General features: G+C 36.6%; 1 protein-coding gene and 1 non-coding gene across 3 annotated transcripts in view; both read left to right on the top strand.

Moving 5' to 3' along the window:
- The window catches only part of FCHSD2 (FCH and double SH3 domains 2), a 266,698-nt gene that overhangs the window by 147,426 nt on the left and 101,594 nt on the right, over positions 1-17,678 (top strand). For both annotated transcript variants that reach the window (XM_008707312.2, XM_008707313.2), the window contains exons 6-8: positions 3,550-3,683; positions 7,290-7,344; positions 8,363-8,491. In XM_008707312.2, coding sequence (XP_008705534.1) covers positions 3,550-3,683; positions 7,290-7,344; positions 8,363-8,491 — 318 coding nt within the window. The remainder of the gene's footprint in view (positions 1-3,549; positions 3,684-7,289; positions 7,345-8,362; positions 8,492-17,678) is intronic.
- LOC121102988 lies at positions 3,118-3,223 on the top strand. Its single transcript, XR_005835140.1, has one exon. It is a non-coding gene; the product is annotated as a U6 spliceosomal RNA (small nuclear RNA).

Genomic DNA, 17,678 nt, shown 5'->3' with positions numbered 1-17,678 from the left:
TCTATTTAATATTATTTGATGAACAGTATCTTAGAAACTTGTGGGAAAGAAAAAAACAAGAAAAGAATCACCCTAAGTTTTCTGATGAGATTTTTGAGAAATCCTTTTAAAGATAAGAACTATCACAAGACCCAGCTTGACACTGTCATACATACAAAAAGTAATATAATTAATAGCCTTTTATAGATGAAAATGAATTAAGTAATTTCCATAAGATGTTTGGTTACCCAGTACTAAGAAAGACATCTTATTCTTTAAAAGGTAGGGATATGAGGAGTGCGTGGCTGTGTGTGGTCTTGGCACTCATGTGCCCATATGTTGTCACGTACCCATGATATTTACTTTGTGTGAATATACTGAGATCCTAGCCACATGGTTTGCATCCCCAGGAAAATCTTTGACCTACTGTGCTTAGTTTCCTCTCAAAACACTGATTATCATGTAAATCACCACCGAATTCTTGGGTTCCCTTCTTTCTGAGGCCAAGCTCTGTTGTTTTAGATGAAAATTTTGGTTAAAGAAACCTTACACCAGACTCCTCTTTTAAATAATTCATCTCTGAAACTAATAATGTATGCTAACTAATTGAATTTAAATAAAATTAAAACAAAACAAATCATCCATCTCATTTTCCCATTAAATATAGTTGCATTTTTCAGACCATGCCCCAGTTTTTGGTTCTTAAGCTCTTGTTGAAGCTGTGGATCGCTTTGTAAGCTCTCCACACCTGCAAACGTGGCATTATCGGGAAGTTTCACAGTTTTCTGTGGTAGTGTCAGGTTGTCATGGTATTTTTATTTTATTTATTTTTTTTTTATTTTGTTAAGTAATCTCTGTGCCCAAGGTGGGGCCTGAGCTCATGACTCCGAGATCAAGAGCCACATGCTCTACTGACTGAGCCAGCCAGCACCCCTCATTGTTCTATTGTTTAAATAAGAGATTTGTTTATGATAAGGACTATTAAAATTAAAGAGAAAGGAAGATTTTTCTGCAAGATAAAAGCTTACTATTTTAGTATATCTATACAATGAAATTTTATTCAGCCACAAAAAGAAATGAAGAATTAATACATGATACAACATAGATGAACCCTGAATACATTATGCTAAGTGGAAGACTTGGGACATATAAGGCCAGATATTATATAATTCCATTGATATGAAATGCAGGAAATTCATAGAGACAGAAAGTGGTTTCTAGGGACTAGGAGTAGGGGGAAATGGAGAGTGACTGCTAATTGGTATGGGGTTTTTTTTTTTGGGCGATGAAAATGTTCTGAAATTATGTAATGGTAATGGTTTTACGACCTTCTGAATATATTAAAAACCACTGAATCGTACACTTTAACAGGGTGAATTTTGTGGTTTGTGAATTACATGTCAATTTTTTAAAAGCTACTATTTCAAGACAACGTATCTCTATATAAAGACTTTAAAAACATGGTTGTCACAAAACTTGGGTATGTACTACAGTGGGTTACATGGTAAGTGATATCATCACTTGATTTATTTGAGAGAGAGAGAGCATGCAGTGTGCACAACCTGGGGGAGGTACAGAAGGAGAGAGAGAATCCCAAGAAGACTCCGTGCTGAGCACGGAGTCTGACGCAGGCCTCAGTCCCATGACCCCAAGATCACAACCCAAGCCGAAATCAAGAGTCGGACACTCAACTGACGGAGCCGCCTGGGCGCCCTGTATTTCCTCATCTTAAAATGGGATTAATAGGAATACTTTTACCAGAGTCATTTGGAGGAGTAAATGTGAGAATATGATAATAGGATAATGTGATAATATTTTAAAGTACTAAAATTTATGAAGTACTAAACTGCATTCTGCCTGGCGTGCCCATAGGGAGTCTTGTTAAGTGTAACGAAACACGGAGACTGTCATGATTATCCTAGGCCATACGTGGCATGAGGTTTACTTAGAAGGACATTAGAACAGGGAACACAGGGCAGCATCCAGCGCTAGTATAATTAGTTCTTCCACTGGTGTATGCCTCAGTCTGCATAGCTAACCACAGTTATTCTGCTTGGTTCCTCAGGTGAAAGGTCTGGGGTAAGAGAATGAGATTCACATGTATAGGGGTAACCACAGGCCCTAAAGGAGACTAAAAGCTTTTATTACAACTTTAGTTAGTTAGTTATTACACCAGAGTTTCCAGAGTCTCTGCAAAGGACATGTCCAGATATGGGAATTACCATACAGAAGCCTAAAGCCAAGACTTTTCCATCAGATATTTATAGTTCATTTGCACTTTCTTCCAGATTAATGCAGTTTATCTATCAGGGTCCATACACGGTGTTGCCAAATAATACAGTTGACATTGTGTCTTTATCAGGTTTCTATTAAAACACAGACATAAAAAGTTAAGCAAGGGTCCAGTTTTCATGCAAAGGAGAAAGAGGTGACGTTTTTCTTAACCCTTTATTTATAGCCTGACACTTGTTAAGTGCTCAATAAATACACTCATAGGGAATCTTCCTGGTTTTTTAATTACTGTAAAGTAGTCCTTTTCTTACCACCTAACAATTTCTGGGAAACTCTAGCCTGTATGTCACATGTGTTAAGTTTATTTGTGCGTTATCCTTGCTGTTCCGGTGTCCTTGTTCTACTCCATGCTGTTCAGCCTTTCATAATAGTTCCTCGCCAATGTCTCCTCCTGCTTTGCTGAGCTTTTGTCAGTCTTCACCAAACTCTGTTTCAGGCTCAGAAGTTTTTCCGGGGAGGCTTCCCTGAATTGGCCTCAGGCTGGTGAAACTTTGCAGTGGTTTATTTCAAACTGGGAAAAGTGTTTCTCCTTTGGATATCCAGAAGAGTCCTTTAAGCAATGTTACCTTGGCCCCAATGTGTTATAAGAATTCATTGATTAAACATTTCTTTGAGTTAATTTTATCTGTCCCTTCTCCCAGAATGTGTATATGTATCCAAAGAATTGAGTTGGCAGTAATTTTGAGTAGTAATTGTTACATGATACCCAGGTTTCTTGCTTCTCTCCTTCATCTTGGACTTATGCTAGACTTGTCAGATTACACTCCTTCTTTCCCAGAGCAGAATTCTTCAGTACCCTTTGCACCATCAGTTCCCCAAACATAGACTTTATTAAGATTTTGAAGAGTGCTCGCTTTGGGAGCACATTTACTAAAATTGGAATGTTATAGAAAAGATTAGCATGGCCCCTGCCCAAAGATTATGAAGAAATACAGAATTGCTTTATTCTTTTGCCTTTAGTGCCTTGATATCTCCAACAATAAAAGCATTTTCATTGTTGCTCTTCTCATGCCTTACCTTAATGTCAGTCTTCAGCAGCACTGAGGTTATTTCTCAAAGCAGAGTTGTTAAGCAAACTGGGACACTATTCAATACATTTCTTGAGATGGGAGTACCAGCTGTTCACTGGATTTTAATTTGCAATTTGAAGGAGACTAAAAGTGCTGATTTTTCTCCTGGGTTTCCATCCTGAGGGCATAGTGCATAGTCCTTAGGACAAATTCATTTTCGGTAAGCCTGAAAACTAATATCATAATAATTACACTTTGTATTTTACAGTGTGTGGACCAGTTGACAAAGATCCAAACTGAATTACAAGAGACAGTGAAAGATTTAGCTAAAGGCAAAAAGAAGTACTTTGAGACTGAACAGATGGCTCATGCAGTACGAGAGAAAGCTGACATCGAAGCAAAGTATGTGTTTTAGCATTTCTGAAAAAGTAATTATGCAAATAAATGTTATTTTTGCCAGTACTTTGTTTTCTGTTAATACAGAGCATACACTCATTCTTAGGTTATGTTGGTTTCATATGACCTATAAAGGTTACATACTTTCAAATTTTTCTTTTATATTGGCTGATCTCACTTAAATTAATATAGCAAAATGAGACTATTCGATCAGTTTTCACATTAAATTGAATTTTGAAAAGGAAAAAGGACAAATGAACATTGTATTGAAAGCTTAGTGAAAGCTGGTCGAAGTTGCTATGGTGTCTGAATATCTGGGTTTAAGAGCCTCATTTTTTTCATGTTAAACTCTAAATCAGTTGTCGTTGGAAATCTCTGATCCTCAGCATGCCATTGAAGGCACCTTGGACATCTCAAAAAAATTAGAGCATTGACCTCAGTATAGAAATCCTGCCCTAGGCACAGTTTCTCTATTGTGTGAAATTCTAATATATACACTTTTTAAATGTATGCTTTAGCAGCTGTGTGAATTTTACTTTTAGTATATGTGAATCATAAGCCCTTTATTTGGAGAATAATCAGGAAAAGAAGGAACTGGCAATTGGTAATAAAAAGATATAAAGGAGCAGTACAGATTTTTGATATGACAAGTTGAGGAAAGACAAAAAGTTTTTGAGAAAAAATAAACCTGTACCATAGAATGGGACTCTAAAGAGGTCTGTTAGGAAAGCTGACTCTGAACTCCTAGTCATGAAATCAGAAGGATTATGAACACTCGTACAGACTAACAACCAGTGGGGGGAGGGGGGTTCTTTCTAATATGTTTTTATGTACAGGAAGTTAAGCAATCTCATAAGCATCTTGTGAAAATTTAGGGTTTCCTCCAAAGTTTATTTAGTACCAAGGACTGGTAGATAAATACTCATAAAGTACTTAACATTTTTAAATATTTAAAACATATTTAATATTTCCCTAATTTAGTTTGTTGTCTTTATTATTTTATTTTTGTGAGCATACAAATATTTCCCATACTTTCATAGAGTCAGTGAACCCATCTTTCCAATAAGATCTGAAGATTTTAGATTAGATGATCTCCAATAGGAATTTCCTGTCATGGTGGGTTTTTTTAGGGGAATTTGTTTTTTTAAAACTTCAGGGATTCCACAACAGAGCTGACAGATCTGTTAGAGCATATATAAATACCTACTTTAGCCAAGGCCCACAGAGCGAAAATGGGGACAATTCCTAGGCAGTTCCTAAGAAGTGTGGACTTGACAGGGACTAATTCACAGATGCTCATCACAAAACACTGCCTTCTAATATGGCCCAAATTCAAAGGGGTTACAACAAATGAGACCTTTTATTTCAGTGTGTAACTTTTCTGGAAAATTCATTCAACTACAGAGTAAGAAATGCTGCTTTATCTTCATTCACTCTCTAAATGTTTATTGAATAATTATTTTGGGTACTGTGAGTACAGAGATGAGTAAGATAAGCTTTGCATCTTCAAGAAATTTAAAGCCAGCGTGTTTAAAGGCAAATGTGTTTAAAAGTAACTTCATGATTCACAGTATTATTATTCACAGTAAACTCAAATTAGGTGCCTAAAGTCACTCACGTAGTAACTAATATGTTTACTGTAGTTGTATGAAAACACTGCTTTGTAAGCATAGAAAATAGATTAATTTTGCCTAATAAGAAAGGAAACCTTTATAGAAGTGATGTTTGCACAGACTCTTGAAAAAGATGAGAGAAGGAAGCTCAGGAAGGGGAAGTAAAGACTGGACTATGTGTAGTTTTGATAGACGATTGGATAGACGGTGAGATGTGCACATTAAGAGAGAGAGTGAAAAGGAAGAGGGACACCATTTGAAAGGAAGGATGGGTTCCATTTTGGATATGTAGGTTCTGAAGAGCCTGTGAGACATTGACGTGAATAAGTTTGGTAGGGAGTTATGTATCTAACTCTCAGGTGAGAATCTGGGCCTGAAGATCTCACTTTGGGGGTTGGTTACCTATCAGATGATCGTTACAGGGATGAAATCATATATGAGATGAAGAAATTGAGATTGGGACCCTAAGGAGCATTAACATTTGGAAGCAGATGAGGAGGAGGAGTGTGCAGGACAATTCACTAGTTGCATATATCTTACTTGTTGTAGATCATAATCTTTGAGCATAGGAACTGTATTTTATCTACTGCTAATACCTTCTTAAGAACCACACAAGAATTATATGAGGATTAGCAAATGAAACAGAAAACAGAAACTTAAAACCTTATATTGGAAAATCTAGGTGCAACTCAGACTGTTTGGATAACGACTGCAAGAAAAAGGAGAATTGAGAATACCCCAAACAGTCTTTTTTAATCTTTAACAGGCTCTCTCAATTTTTTTTTTTTAGGCTCTCTCAAATTTTAAAGTTTGTGGCCTTTTCTAGATTGAAACGAATAGGAATCTGATTAATAAAAATAGACAAAATCCCAGGAAATACGAATATGGCAAGGTAGAAAATAATAGGAGTATCTTGGACCCAATCTTTTTTTTTTTTTTTTTTATAACGGTGGAGAAGTAGTTAGGATGCGTAAGCGTACGTCCCTGAATGTTTCTCTTTTGTTAGACAGATGATAGGCTGCTTTTGCTATCCTCCTCACATTTGCTGTGCAGAGACTGGCTTGCTCCACCTTCCATTCCCAAGGGGTCTGCAACTTTACTTGTATTATGGCTTAGCTGCCAGCACATGCACTGAATTCTCCCATGGCAATCACCATGACACTGCTGTCAAGACAAACATTGCAGCTTCAAAAATCACTGGTCATGGGAGTGTTGTTATTCCTTACTGTTCTTCTGTTGACTTTCTCCTTGTGGTTTTCTCTAGCTGTTTGGGTAAAACCAGCATATTTTTACATTGATTGTTAGATTATGTTTCCTTCCCACACTGAAAGGGATTGAGGAAAATAAGGACATCAGAATGGGAGAATTAAATAGAACAATATCATATAGGGCAGAGAGCCCAAGGACTTTCTCACTGTGTTCCAAATACTATGTTAAGAGTGGAGGGAGCACACAGGCTGGCACCCAAACCAGAAGGACTTTTAATGGGAGAAATAATGGAATTAAGGACTCTGAAGAGCCTGGTAATATCATACTGTAGGTTGCATTGCAGGTGTTGTTACAGCCTATTGCACACAGCCCTGAAAGCCTGCTAATTTTTGCCTCCATAGATTGGTTATCCCTGGATTTCTTTACGCTTTCTTGCACGAACTAAAGTGTGTGTAATTGTATGAGACTGGGAATAACCTATAGTTTGATAACTCTTGTTTATTAAGAGATACCAATATATTGTATATGTCAAGTTGTATTTTTGTCACTCAGGATATTTTTATTAAATATCCCATTATTTCCTGTTGCACTACAATATTCTTCCCGTAGTAAAATAAAACAAAATAATCATTGCTCCTGGTTTTCCATTTTTTAGTTCTCTTTTGGAATAGTGTTGGGAAATAGCGTTGGGTCACTGTTTTAAAAATTTGGAATTATAATACTTAATAAATTTAATATGATATAATTTGATAATTTTATTAAACATACTGTGTTTTCTGTTTTATTATAGATCTAAACTTAGTCTTTTTCAATCAAGAATCAGTTTACAGAAAGCAAGTGTAAAGGTGAGTTTTTGAAAACTGTATTTCACAATTGAGAAACCTTAGCTTATTAAGAAAGAATTGGGTTTTTTGAGGGTTGAAGTCAGTTATTTCCACCTAATTTAGAGAAGCATTTTATTTTTTAATTTTTTTATTATTATATGTTGGTAACCATACAGTATACCATTAGCTTTTGATGTAGTGTTCCATGATGCATTGTTTGCATATAACACCCAGTGCTCTGTATGATACATGCCCTCCTTAATACCCTTCACCAGGCATTTTAAAGTCAGTAACTTAGGGAAGAAGTTTCCTTTCCAATTCATGGAAGTTTTCCGCCTAGATGTCAGGACTATAGACACTGCTTGCTTCTCAACATTGCTTCAGAGATAGGTTTCTATACCTTACCTGCTTAGGTAGCCTGTTATCTATAACTTCTAGTCCAAGAGACTTAGTCCATGGGCTTTAGAAAATCTACAAAATCCATTTCATTCAGATTTATACCCTTGAACAGATACTCTGGGCCAGATCCAAGTGAGATTTTCCTGTGGGACCCTCAAGCTGTAGAATTACCTGATAAGGAAGTTTAGTGGCCTGCCATTGGCTGCCAGGATCCTAACTGGCACACTGTGTTCACAGTTCTTTTGGCACATGAGGAATGCTGATTTTTTTAAAAAGATTTTCTAACTCCAGCAGGTTTATCTATGTCTTTGAAGAGAAGGTACTTAATTTGGGAACCTTTTTTTTCCCGTCTGAATTAAACGAGTAAAATACTTTGAAGTATTTTGAAAAGCTTTGGAAATATATTAAGTGTAAATAACAAACATGTGAAGACACTCTCACCCCATGTAACAGTTCTAATCGTTTATTTAATTCCTCAGTAGTATTGAATATTTTTATATGCAAATGAATATTTCTCCACATGTTTACCTTTACTCTTGTTGGGGAGCCATTAATTGGTAGCTAAGAATGGTATCCTCATGTATCTTACAGTGCAATGTCAGTTTGCATTGATTTTTTTTTCTCTTTTACTGTGTTTTAGTTAAAAGCCCGGCGATCTGAATGTAATTCTAAAGCTACCCACGCAAGGAATGATTATCTTCTTACATTAGCAGCAGCAAATGCACACCAGGATCGCTACTATCAAACAGATTTAGTTAACATTATGAAGGTAATACAGCCTTAATATGTGTGGTCATTTGTTTCATTAAAGACAAAAACAACTCATGAGTCGACCGTTGGGTAGATGGAATTGAGTCAGCAGAATAGCAGCCAGGCTTCTTTGCAGTTCGTTGAACTATACTTGATACTGTTTGGTAACCTCTCTTTCAGGTAATTCTGAATTAATTTTTAATGTAAGAAAGTGTTTAAAGCCAAATCACACTATAGAGACTGTATTAGTCTCTAGCAGTGGCAGATATTTACTGTATAATGGTTATTAATATATAAGATACAAAGTAAGATTATTTTAAAGCTTAGATTTTTTAAATTTCATAATTTTATTTTTAATTAATAGCTAAGCTTGTATTTTAATGTTTTATGATTTTGAGTGACCCATGAGAAGAAGAGGAAATGTCTAGTAGTTATATGAAAATGTCTTATACCCTAGGTATCACTCTGAAGTGTAGATAGATTGTATTACACTTTCTTGTGTACTCAAACTCAATTTGGTCTTTCCCTGTTGATACATATATATGTTTCTTTAACTTTCACTGAAGTAAAAGAAAAGGGGTGGAGAAGAAAACCTTTTTAATCTACTGCCAGATTTTCCCTGTTGCTGGTATACAATTTCTACAGAGAGTGTATCTCATTTTCCTCTGTCTTCCTAAGGACCCAAACATTTGATTATTCTGCCTTTCTCCTATATTTTCAGCCCATCCTTTTCAAATATATTGTTCTTAATGACTATCAAAACACATTAATTGAATTGCTTGCTTTACAAAATCGTAAGCTTTGAGAATGGGGATGCACCAGGAGTGGGTGCTCTTTTTTTCTGCAGTGGCTCTGAGAAAGAGATAAACTCTGTCTAGAAATCATTAAGCTCTTTCCTCAAAAGACAGGACGTTCCCTGGTACCTTCAGGGAAAAACAGGAGTGATAGAGTCAAACTGGGCTAAGAAGTATCCAGTTGCAAAATTTTTTGTTTCCTCTTTGTTCATTGCCTGAACTCCCCTTTTCCTAGCTTCTATCCTGTTCTGAATTCTACTGGTTAGAACACAGGTGGTAAGAGAGACGGGATCGTTTTGACATCCCAGATGAGAGCTCTGTGTACGTTTCCTCATAAAATGTTGGACCTAGAGGTTTAGGTGTTTTAGTATCTTACTGGGTGTTACATAGCACTTCAGATTTACAAGAACCAACTAGAGACTTGACCTCCCATTATAACATGCTTTCTCTAGGGAAATATATATGTATATTCAGTCTTAGACAACCCATTTATTAAAGAAGATACTCAATACAGTTTGCACTTAAAGTTGTGATTCCCTGTATACTGTCCACTATTAAATCAAAGCTGTCCCTTTTGAATACTTCAAAATGAACATATTAGTTGAAGCAGCAGCAAAAATAAAATCTTTATGTTTTTTAAATTGAATCCACAGCCAAAAAAGACCTCTTTCTTAAAACCCTATAGCCTTTGATAAACTAGGAAAGGTACAGTATTATTTTGGGGGTGTACCTTCTGCCCAAAACAAAGAGGAAGTTAATGGGCCTGGCCAGCTGTCAGATTATATATCTTTGAACTTGCTTTGAAGTCCTAATGCAGATGTTTCGTCGGCATTGGGTAGGTTATGCTTCAGATTACTCATTTCATGAGACATTGTAAGGTACTGGAATGATAAAAATAGAGGCAGGAGCCCTCTTTTGTCCATTAAAAATAGACAGATGTATTCTCAGTTTTCATGTTGTGTGTGTGTGAATTCATTTTCTTCCTCATGTTAATTCTGTAGTCTGCAGTATTGGAAAACTGTCATCAGTCATATTGTTAGCTACTTAATGAGTTTCTATCATTGAATTGACAGTGGCCGTTCAGTGCCTTTCTTAGAAAAGTCTTATTTTGTGAATTGTTATTAAGGTTATGATGCCCTAGCTAGAATCTCTTTAAACAAATTATATGAATAGCTTGGAAGCAGGTTTGATTCATTGATTTAATCATAAGCATTTAATAGTCACTTACAGTATGGTAGGTACCAGGCTTTGCTTTGGGAAGAAGCAAAGATGAGTAAGACACTCTTTTTATCTTCAAAGAGCTCAGTCTAGTGGAAGGGAGAGAAATAACATAGAAATGATTACAAATTAGAATGATGAAATTACTTACTGCTTGAGGACCATAATTAGTAATATTAACAGCTATCCTTTTTTTTTTTGATTGCTTAATATTGTTCTGGCATTGTCCTAATCACTAGGCATATTCTCCTTTATCGTTTTTTTCTTTATTCTGGTTAGAGTTCATAGTTCATTATTTAAGTAACACTCTAGCCTATAAATGAAATGAAATTCCAACTCAAGATGAATCCAGATAACCTCTTTCTTTGTACCCGCATCCAAGTAGCCAAGTGCTACTGAAGACAATCTTTCAACAGATAGAACACATTCATGCTCATAAGTTGATGGGGAACCGGTCTCAAAGGGACCCTGAGCATTTGGGTCCATTTGGACATTTCCCTGGTTCACTCCCTAATATTTTTAACACTTTTTCAACTTTTTTCCATCTCACACTTCAAATTTACCTCTTTTCTTTCACACTTAGCAAATGGTCTTCCTAATTTACAGAGAAAATACAAGCCATTAAAAGGGAACTCCATTGTTTTCCCATTACCTGCCTTCATGTGTGTTCAAGATTCCTCCAAGGAACCTCAATAGCAGAGTCGCTTCTCCTGTCTAAAGATGATCTTTTCACCTCGGTTTGGGACATCTCATTCTCTTCTGCCTTCTCCAGATCAAAACAGCTGATTATTCTATTTTCTTCTTACATTTCTCGGAGATGTATTCTTAGGTTAAAAAGTGTAGAAGAGAAAAAGAGTGTAGAAGAGACCTTAAATGCCCGAGAGTGAGAGTGAAGTAACTGTTGGGTGTCCAGCATGGCCAGGTGCTCTGTCTAGATACTATAAATGCCTTCTTTCATTTAGTTTTCATAACAGCTTTCAAGCTAAATATCATTACCCAGTTCTACAAATGAGATAGCAGAGCCTCAGTGAGGTTCACTGAAAGTCTATGTATTCAGGACTTAAATCAAAGTCTCTTTGACTTCAGAGCCTGTGTTCTTTACTAGATATCACACTGTGTTCTCTTCTACATTGCATTCCAATCTTCTTGATAGTAAAGATGAGTCTAAGCAGTAGTAGCCTACTGTGAATATCATAAATTCTGAGGGGCGCCTGGGTGGCTCAGTCGTTAAGCATCTGCCTTCAGCTCAGGTCATGATCCCAGGGTCCTGGGATCGAGCCCCGCATCGGGCTCCCTGCTCCGCTGGGAGCCTGCTTCTTCCTCTCCCACTCCCCCTGCTTATGTTCCCTCTCTCGCTGGCTGTCTCTATCTCTGTCGAATAAATAAATAAATAAAATCTTTTTAAATAAATTAATTAATTAAGTTCTGAGAGAACTGTAAGATAAAATTAATAATTGAAAATTACCAATTCTCCCCTGTTCTAGTTATTTCTAAAGAATAAGATCATGTCAGTATCTAAATACCAATATTTAGACAGGTTCCCCAAGGAATATTTTGTATTCCTATGCCAATACTGATTAAACCAGATACTAAATATACCATTCTGTGTCTGTATATCATCAGGCAGGTATTTTTGAACTCCACACTAAAACAAAGCAAAAAAGCTATTGCTGGGCCATGGAAACCAGACAACTGATTTTAGCACATCTATAGAAAGCAGTTCTACTGGCTGCTGGGAAGTAAGGTAGTTTGTTCCTCAAAATTCCTTTTTGTAGCATATTCTTGTACAGTATATAAATGATATTTTTATAAGTTTGTATAGTATATTCTTAGTGGTTTGGATAAGGAAGGATGAAGCACAGTGCATCAAAGTAGAAAAGGGAAGAAATGTCCAGCTAATGAGAATTTGAAAAGTTTTATAATACTAGGACCTTATTTCTAGGCAATTGTTTATTGTCTTCAGTGAAAGCTAAATGTATCTGGACTAGTTGATAATTGAGCAAAATAATAAAAGTTAAACATCTTTCTACGTGAAAGAAATCTAGAAAATACGATAATATGGCATATCTTTTGCAGACACTTGTTTTGGTTAAATGAGGAGAAAGACATTATTGGTATCCAAGTCCCTTATTTTCATGGCTTTTCCAGCTAACCACTAATTATTGCAGAAGTTTTCCTCATTCACATGTGGAATTATGGAGCTCATTTTTTTTTTAAGGCATAGCTCTTCTGGTTTCCCTGCCACATAACTCTAACTGTTGTACTTCTCTTTCACCTAATAATGTTTGTTCACTTAACAAATTATCATGGAAGTTCCCAAATCTCAACTTTGGCCCTCTGTTTCTCTTACATTGCATCCTCTTTCTTTACATCCTCTTTCTTAGAAAGAGTAATCGTTTGGCCCAATTTTTATTAATATTAGTCCCAAATCTATATGTTAGCCTTACCCTTATGATTATCTATGATTTGCCTTTCCATCAGTGGCTGAAATTTTCTAAACTGGAGGCAACCCCATCCTGGGTTTCAGGTGACAGCTGCTGTCAGTCTGTCCTCCAGAGCTCTAAAGCTGCAGCGTAGTCCTTAGGTACATGTGACTATTTAAAATAATTAAAAATAAATAAAACCTTAAATTCTGTTCCTCAGTCATAATACCAACATTTCAAGTGCTCCAAAGCCTCATGTGGCTCTTGGTCACCATATTGAATAATACAGATATAGAGTATTTCCATCATCACAGAAAGTTCTGTTGGACAGCAGTGCTCTGAAGCTTATTTAGTTTTTACTTGCTTTCCTCCCATCCTTCTTTCTCTGGCTGTCATCAAATGTGCTGATCATTTTTCTCAGTAACTATGACCATGATTATATTTGTGTTATTTCAGAATTAATGTCTTCTTCATTTGCACTCTATACTTGGCAATAAAACAGGGGTTGGCAAACATTTTCTATAAAGCGCCTAGTAGTAAGTATTTTAGGTTTGTCTATCACAACCACTCAACCCTGACCTTGTAGTACAGTCATTGACAACACGTAAACAGATGAATGGTTGTGTTCCAGTAAAACGAAAATAGGTATTGAGCTGGATTTGACTCCCAGGCCTTAGTTGCTGATCCTTGGTATAGGACTTTAAACTGAATATGAAATTTTCAAATATAAGTACGTTCAAAGGTTGATATAAATGAATACGCATTAACTCACCACTCAACTTCATAAATGAAACAAACTAGTAAAATGGAAGCCTCCTATGTGACTCATCCTAAAATACATCTCTCTCATCCACCACATTGTAACCACCTTTCTGACAATATATAGTATATCATACTCTGCACCTTGCTTTTTCCCACTGATTATTATATTTGTGGATTAATATGGATTTTTAACCTTAGTTATTCATTATCATTTTGCTATATAGTATTTCATTGTGTATATTTTATAAGTTACTTATTGGTGTTCTCAACGGAAATTTTTGTTGTTTTTGTTTTACTTATAAACAAAACAGTGCTGCTATCAAACGTTCTTGCGCATGTCTCCTGGTGTACTTCTGCAAGCAGTTCTTGAGGAAGTATACCTAGGAGTAGTGTGTTTAGCAGCCTTACCAGAGTGTCAGATTGTGTTACGGGCACTTTTTATTATACCTTTTAACATTGTTTGCATGTCATGTTAACCTTAGCAGGTATTTCGGTGTGTACTAGGTGATAGGCACTTCCAGAGTCATTCATTTGAGATTTTTCTTGCTTCCTGAGATAAGCCTGTATTGCTATAAACTTCCCTCATAGAACAGCCTTTGCTGCATCCCAAAGGTTTTGGACCATTGTGTTTTCATTTTCATTTTTCTCTGTGTATTTTTTATTTCCTCTTTGATTTCTTGGTTGGCCTGTTCATCATTTAGCAGCATATTATTTAACGTCCATGTATTTGTGTTCTTTCCAGATTTTTTTCTTATGGTTGACTTCTCATTTCATAACGTGTGGTCAGAAAAGGTGATTGATAACACTTTGATCTTTTTTAATTTCTTAAGACTTGTTTTGTGGGCTAAAATGTGTTCTATTCTGGAGAATGTGCCATGTGCACTTGAAAAGAATGTGTATTCTGCTGCTTTAGGATGGAACATTCTGTGTCCTTCAAAGCCACCGTTTCCTTATTGGTTTTCTGTTTGGATGGTCTATCCATTGATGTAAGTGGGGTGTTCAAGTCCCCTACTATTACTGTATTACTATCATTTACTTCCTTTATATTTATTATCAACTGCTTTATGTATTTGGGTGCTCCCACACTAGGTGCATAAATATTTACAATGGTTATATCTTCTTGTTGGATCATTCTGTTTATGACTACATAGTGTCCTTCTTTGTCTCTTTTTACAGTCTTTATTTTAAAGTCTATTTTGTCCAATAGAAGTATTGCTACCGTGGCTTTCTTTTTACTTCCATTTGCATGATAAAAGCTTTTCCATCCCCTCACTTTCAATTTGCATGTGTGTCTTTAGGTCTGAATGGAGTCTCTTATAGGCAACATCTAGATGGGTCTCGTTTTCTTATCCGTTTCATCACCCTGTGTCTTTTGATTGCAGCAGTTAGCCCATTTACATTCAAAGTAATTATTGGTAAGTGTGTACTTTGGCCATTTTGTTACTTATTTTATGGTTGTTTTTGTAGTTCTTGTCTGTTCCTTTCTTCTCTTGCTGTCTTTTCTCACGGTCTGCTGGCTTTCTGTGATGGTATCCTCGGATTCCTTTCTCTTTATTTTTTGCATGTCTATTAGTGGTTTTTGATTTGTGGTTATCATTAAGTTTGTATGTAACAACTTCTGCATAGAGTAGTCTATATATTAAGTTAATGGTCATTTAAGTGTGAACCCATTCTTTTTTCTTCTTCTTCAAGTTTTTATTTAAAAATATTCCAGTTAGTTAACATACAGTGTAATATTAGTTTCAGATGTAGAATTTAGTGATTCAGCACTTCCCTACAACACCCAGTGCTCATCACAACCAGTGTACTCCTTGATCCCCAGCACCTATTTAACCTACCCCCCCACCTACCTCCCCTCTGATAACCATCAGTTTATCCTCTATAATTAGGAGTCTGTTTCTTGGTTTGCCTCTCTCTTTTCTCTCCCTGTGTTCTTTTGTCTTGTTTCTTAAATTCCACATATGAGTGATCATGTGTTATTTGTCTTTCTCTGACTGACTGGATAGCAACATGCAAAAGAGTGAAATTGGAGCACTTTCTTACACCATACACAAAAATAAATTCAAAATGGATTAAAGACCTAAATGTGAGACAGGAAACCATTAAAATCCTAGAGAACCGACAGGCAGTAACCTCTTTGACATCGGCTATAGCAACTTCTTACTAGATATGTCTCCTGAGGCAAGGGAATCAAAAGCAAAAATAAACTATTGGAACTTCATCAAAATAAAAAGCTTCTACACAGCCAAGGGAACAATCAAAACTAAAAGGCAGCCTACAGAATGGGAGGAGGTATTTGCAAATGACATATCTAATGAAGCGTCAGTATCCAAAATATATAAAGAATTTATACAAAGCAAAAAACAAATAATCCAGTTAAAAAATGGGCAGAGGATATGAATAGACATTTTCCCAAAAAAGACCTATAGATGGCCAACAGACACATGAACCCATTCTTCTGTCCCCTTCACATTTTAGATAATTGGTGTCATACTTTACATCTTTTTGTTTTGTGAATCCCTTGACTGATTTTTCTAGATGCACTGAATTTTATTGCTTTCATGCTCCCTGCTTTTCTTACTCTTACTTATGTTGTTTGCTTTTCACTCAGAGTCCCTTATAACATATCTTGTAGGGCTGGTTTAGTGGTTATGAATTCTTTTAACTTTTGTTTGTCTGGGAAACTCTTTATCTCTCCTTCTATTCTGAATGACAGGTTTGCTGGATAGACTGTGCTTGGCTGCCTATTTTTTTTCTTTTAGCACTTTGAATATATCATGCCACTCTCTTCTGACCTACAGAGTTCTTGCTGAAAAATCAGCTCATAGCCTTATGGGATTGCCTTGGTATGTAACTGTTTTGTTTTCTCTTGCTGCTTTTAAAATTCTGTCCTTATCAGTACTTTTTGCTGCTTTCATAACTGTGTGTTCTGGTGTGGACCTCCTTGGGTGGATTTTGTTGGGGGCTCTCTCTGTGCCTCTTGGATCTAGATTTCTGTTTCCTTCCCCCGATACAGGAAGTTTTCAACCATTATTTCTTCAAATAAATTTTCTGCTCCCTTTTTTCTCTCTTCTCCTTCTGGGAGCCCTACAATGTGAATGTTACGATGTTTGATGGTGTCCCTGAGTTCCCTAAGCCTATTTTCATTTTTTATGATTTTTTTTCTTCTCTTTCCTATTCAGTTTGATTGCTTTCCATCACTCACTCCTCCAGGTCCCTGACCCATTCTTCGGCTTCTTCTAGTCTGCTATTTATTTAATTTAGTGTATTTTTAATTTCAGTTATGAGTTCTTGATCTCTGATTGGTTCTTTGTGTTTTCTGTTTCTTCGCAAAGGATCTCACTGAGGTCCTCCGCTCTTTTTTCAAGTCCAGTGAGTATCTTTATGATCCTTATTGTAAATTATCTAGCAGTCATATTGCTTATCTACATTTTGTTTAAGTCCCTTGTTATGATTCTATACTGTTCTTTCATTTCGAACATACTTCTCCATCTTCTCAATTTGTCTAACTCTCTGTGTCTGTTCCTGTGTGTTAGGAAAGTCAGCTCTATCTCCTGCTCTTGAAAGTAGTGGCCTTATAAAGAAGAAGTCCTGTAGTGCCCTACAATGCAGTGTTTCTTGTTCACCAGCTCCCGGAACTTCAGGGGTGTCTACGTATATTGCGTGTGCTGTACTCTTGTGGCTGAGCCGCTTTTACCTTCAGTCTAGTCATCCGCAGTGGCTCTCTTTGCCTGTCGTGGGCAGGGGCCAGTTTTGGGTCACTTTGGGCTTCAGTTGAGTTGGACCAGCCATTTGCTAGAGATACAATAGCACCGAAGTGCAGGGCACTTTCCCTGTACTGTCTGTCCCCTGAGAAGCTTTTGTTGGTGGGTGGGCCTGCAGTCGGACCAGATGTCTGCCCCAGCCTACCGTTGGGGCCGCAGGCCGGCTAGTGTATGTGGTTATCTTCCGCCATCACTGGGGCAGCAGTCACTTTGGACTGGTGCTGGCCCTCGTCGGCACTTCCTAC

The sequence above is a fragment of the Ursus maritimus genome, unplaced genomic scaffold, assembly GCF_017311325.1.
Source record: "Ursus maritimus isolate PB19 unplaced genomic scaffold, ASM1731132v1 scaffold_16, whole genome shotgun sequence".
Taxonomy (NCBI): Eukaryota; Metazoa; Chordata; class Mammalia; order Carnivora; family Ursidae; genus Ursus; species Ursus maritimus.
Note: the sequence above shows the minus strand (reverse complement) of the source record. Positions and strands in the feature narration are given on the sequence as shown.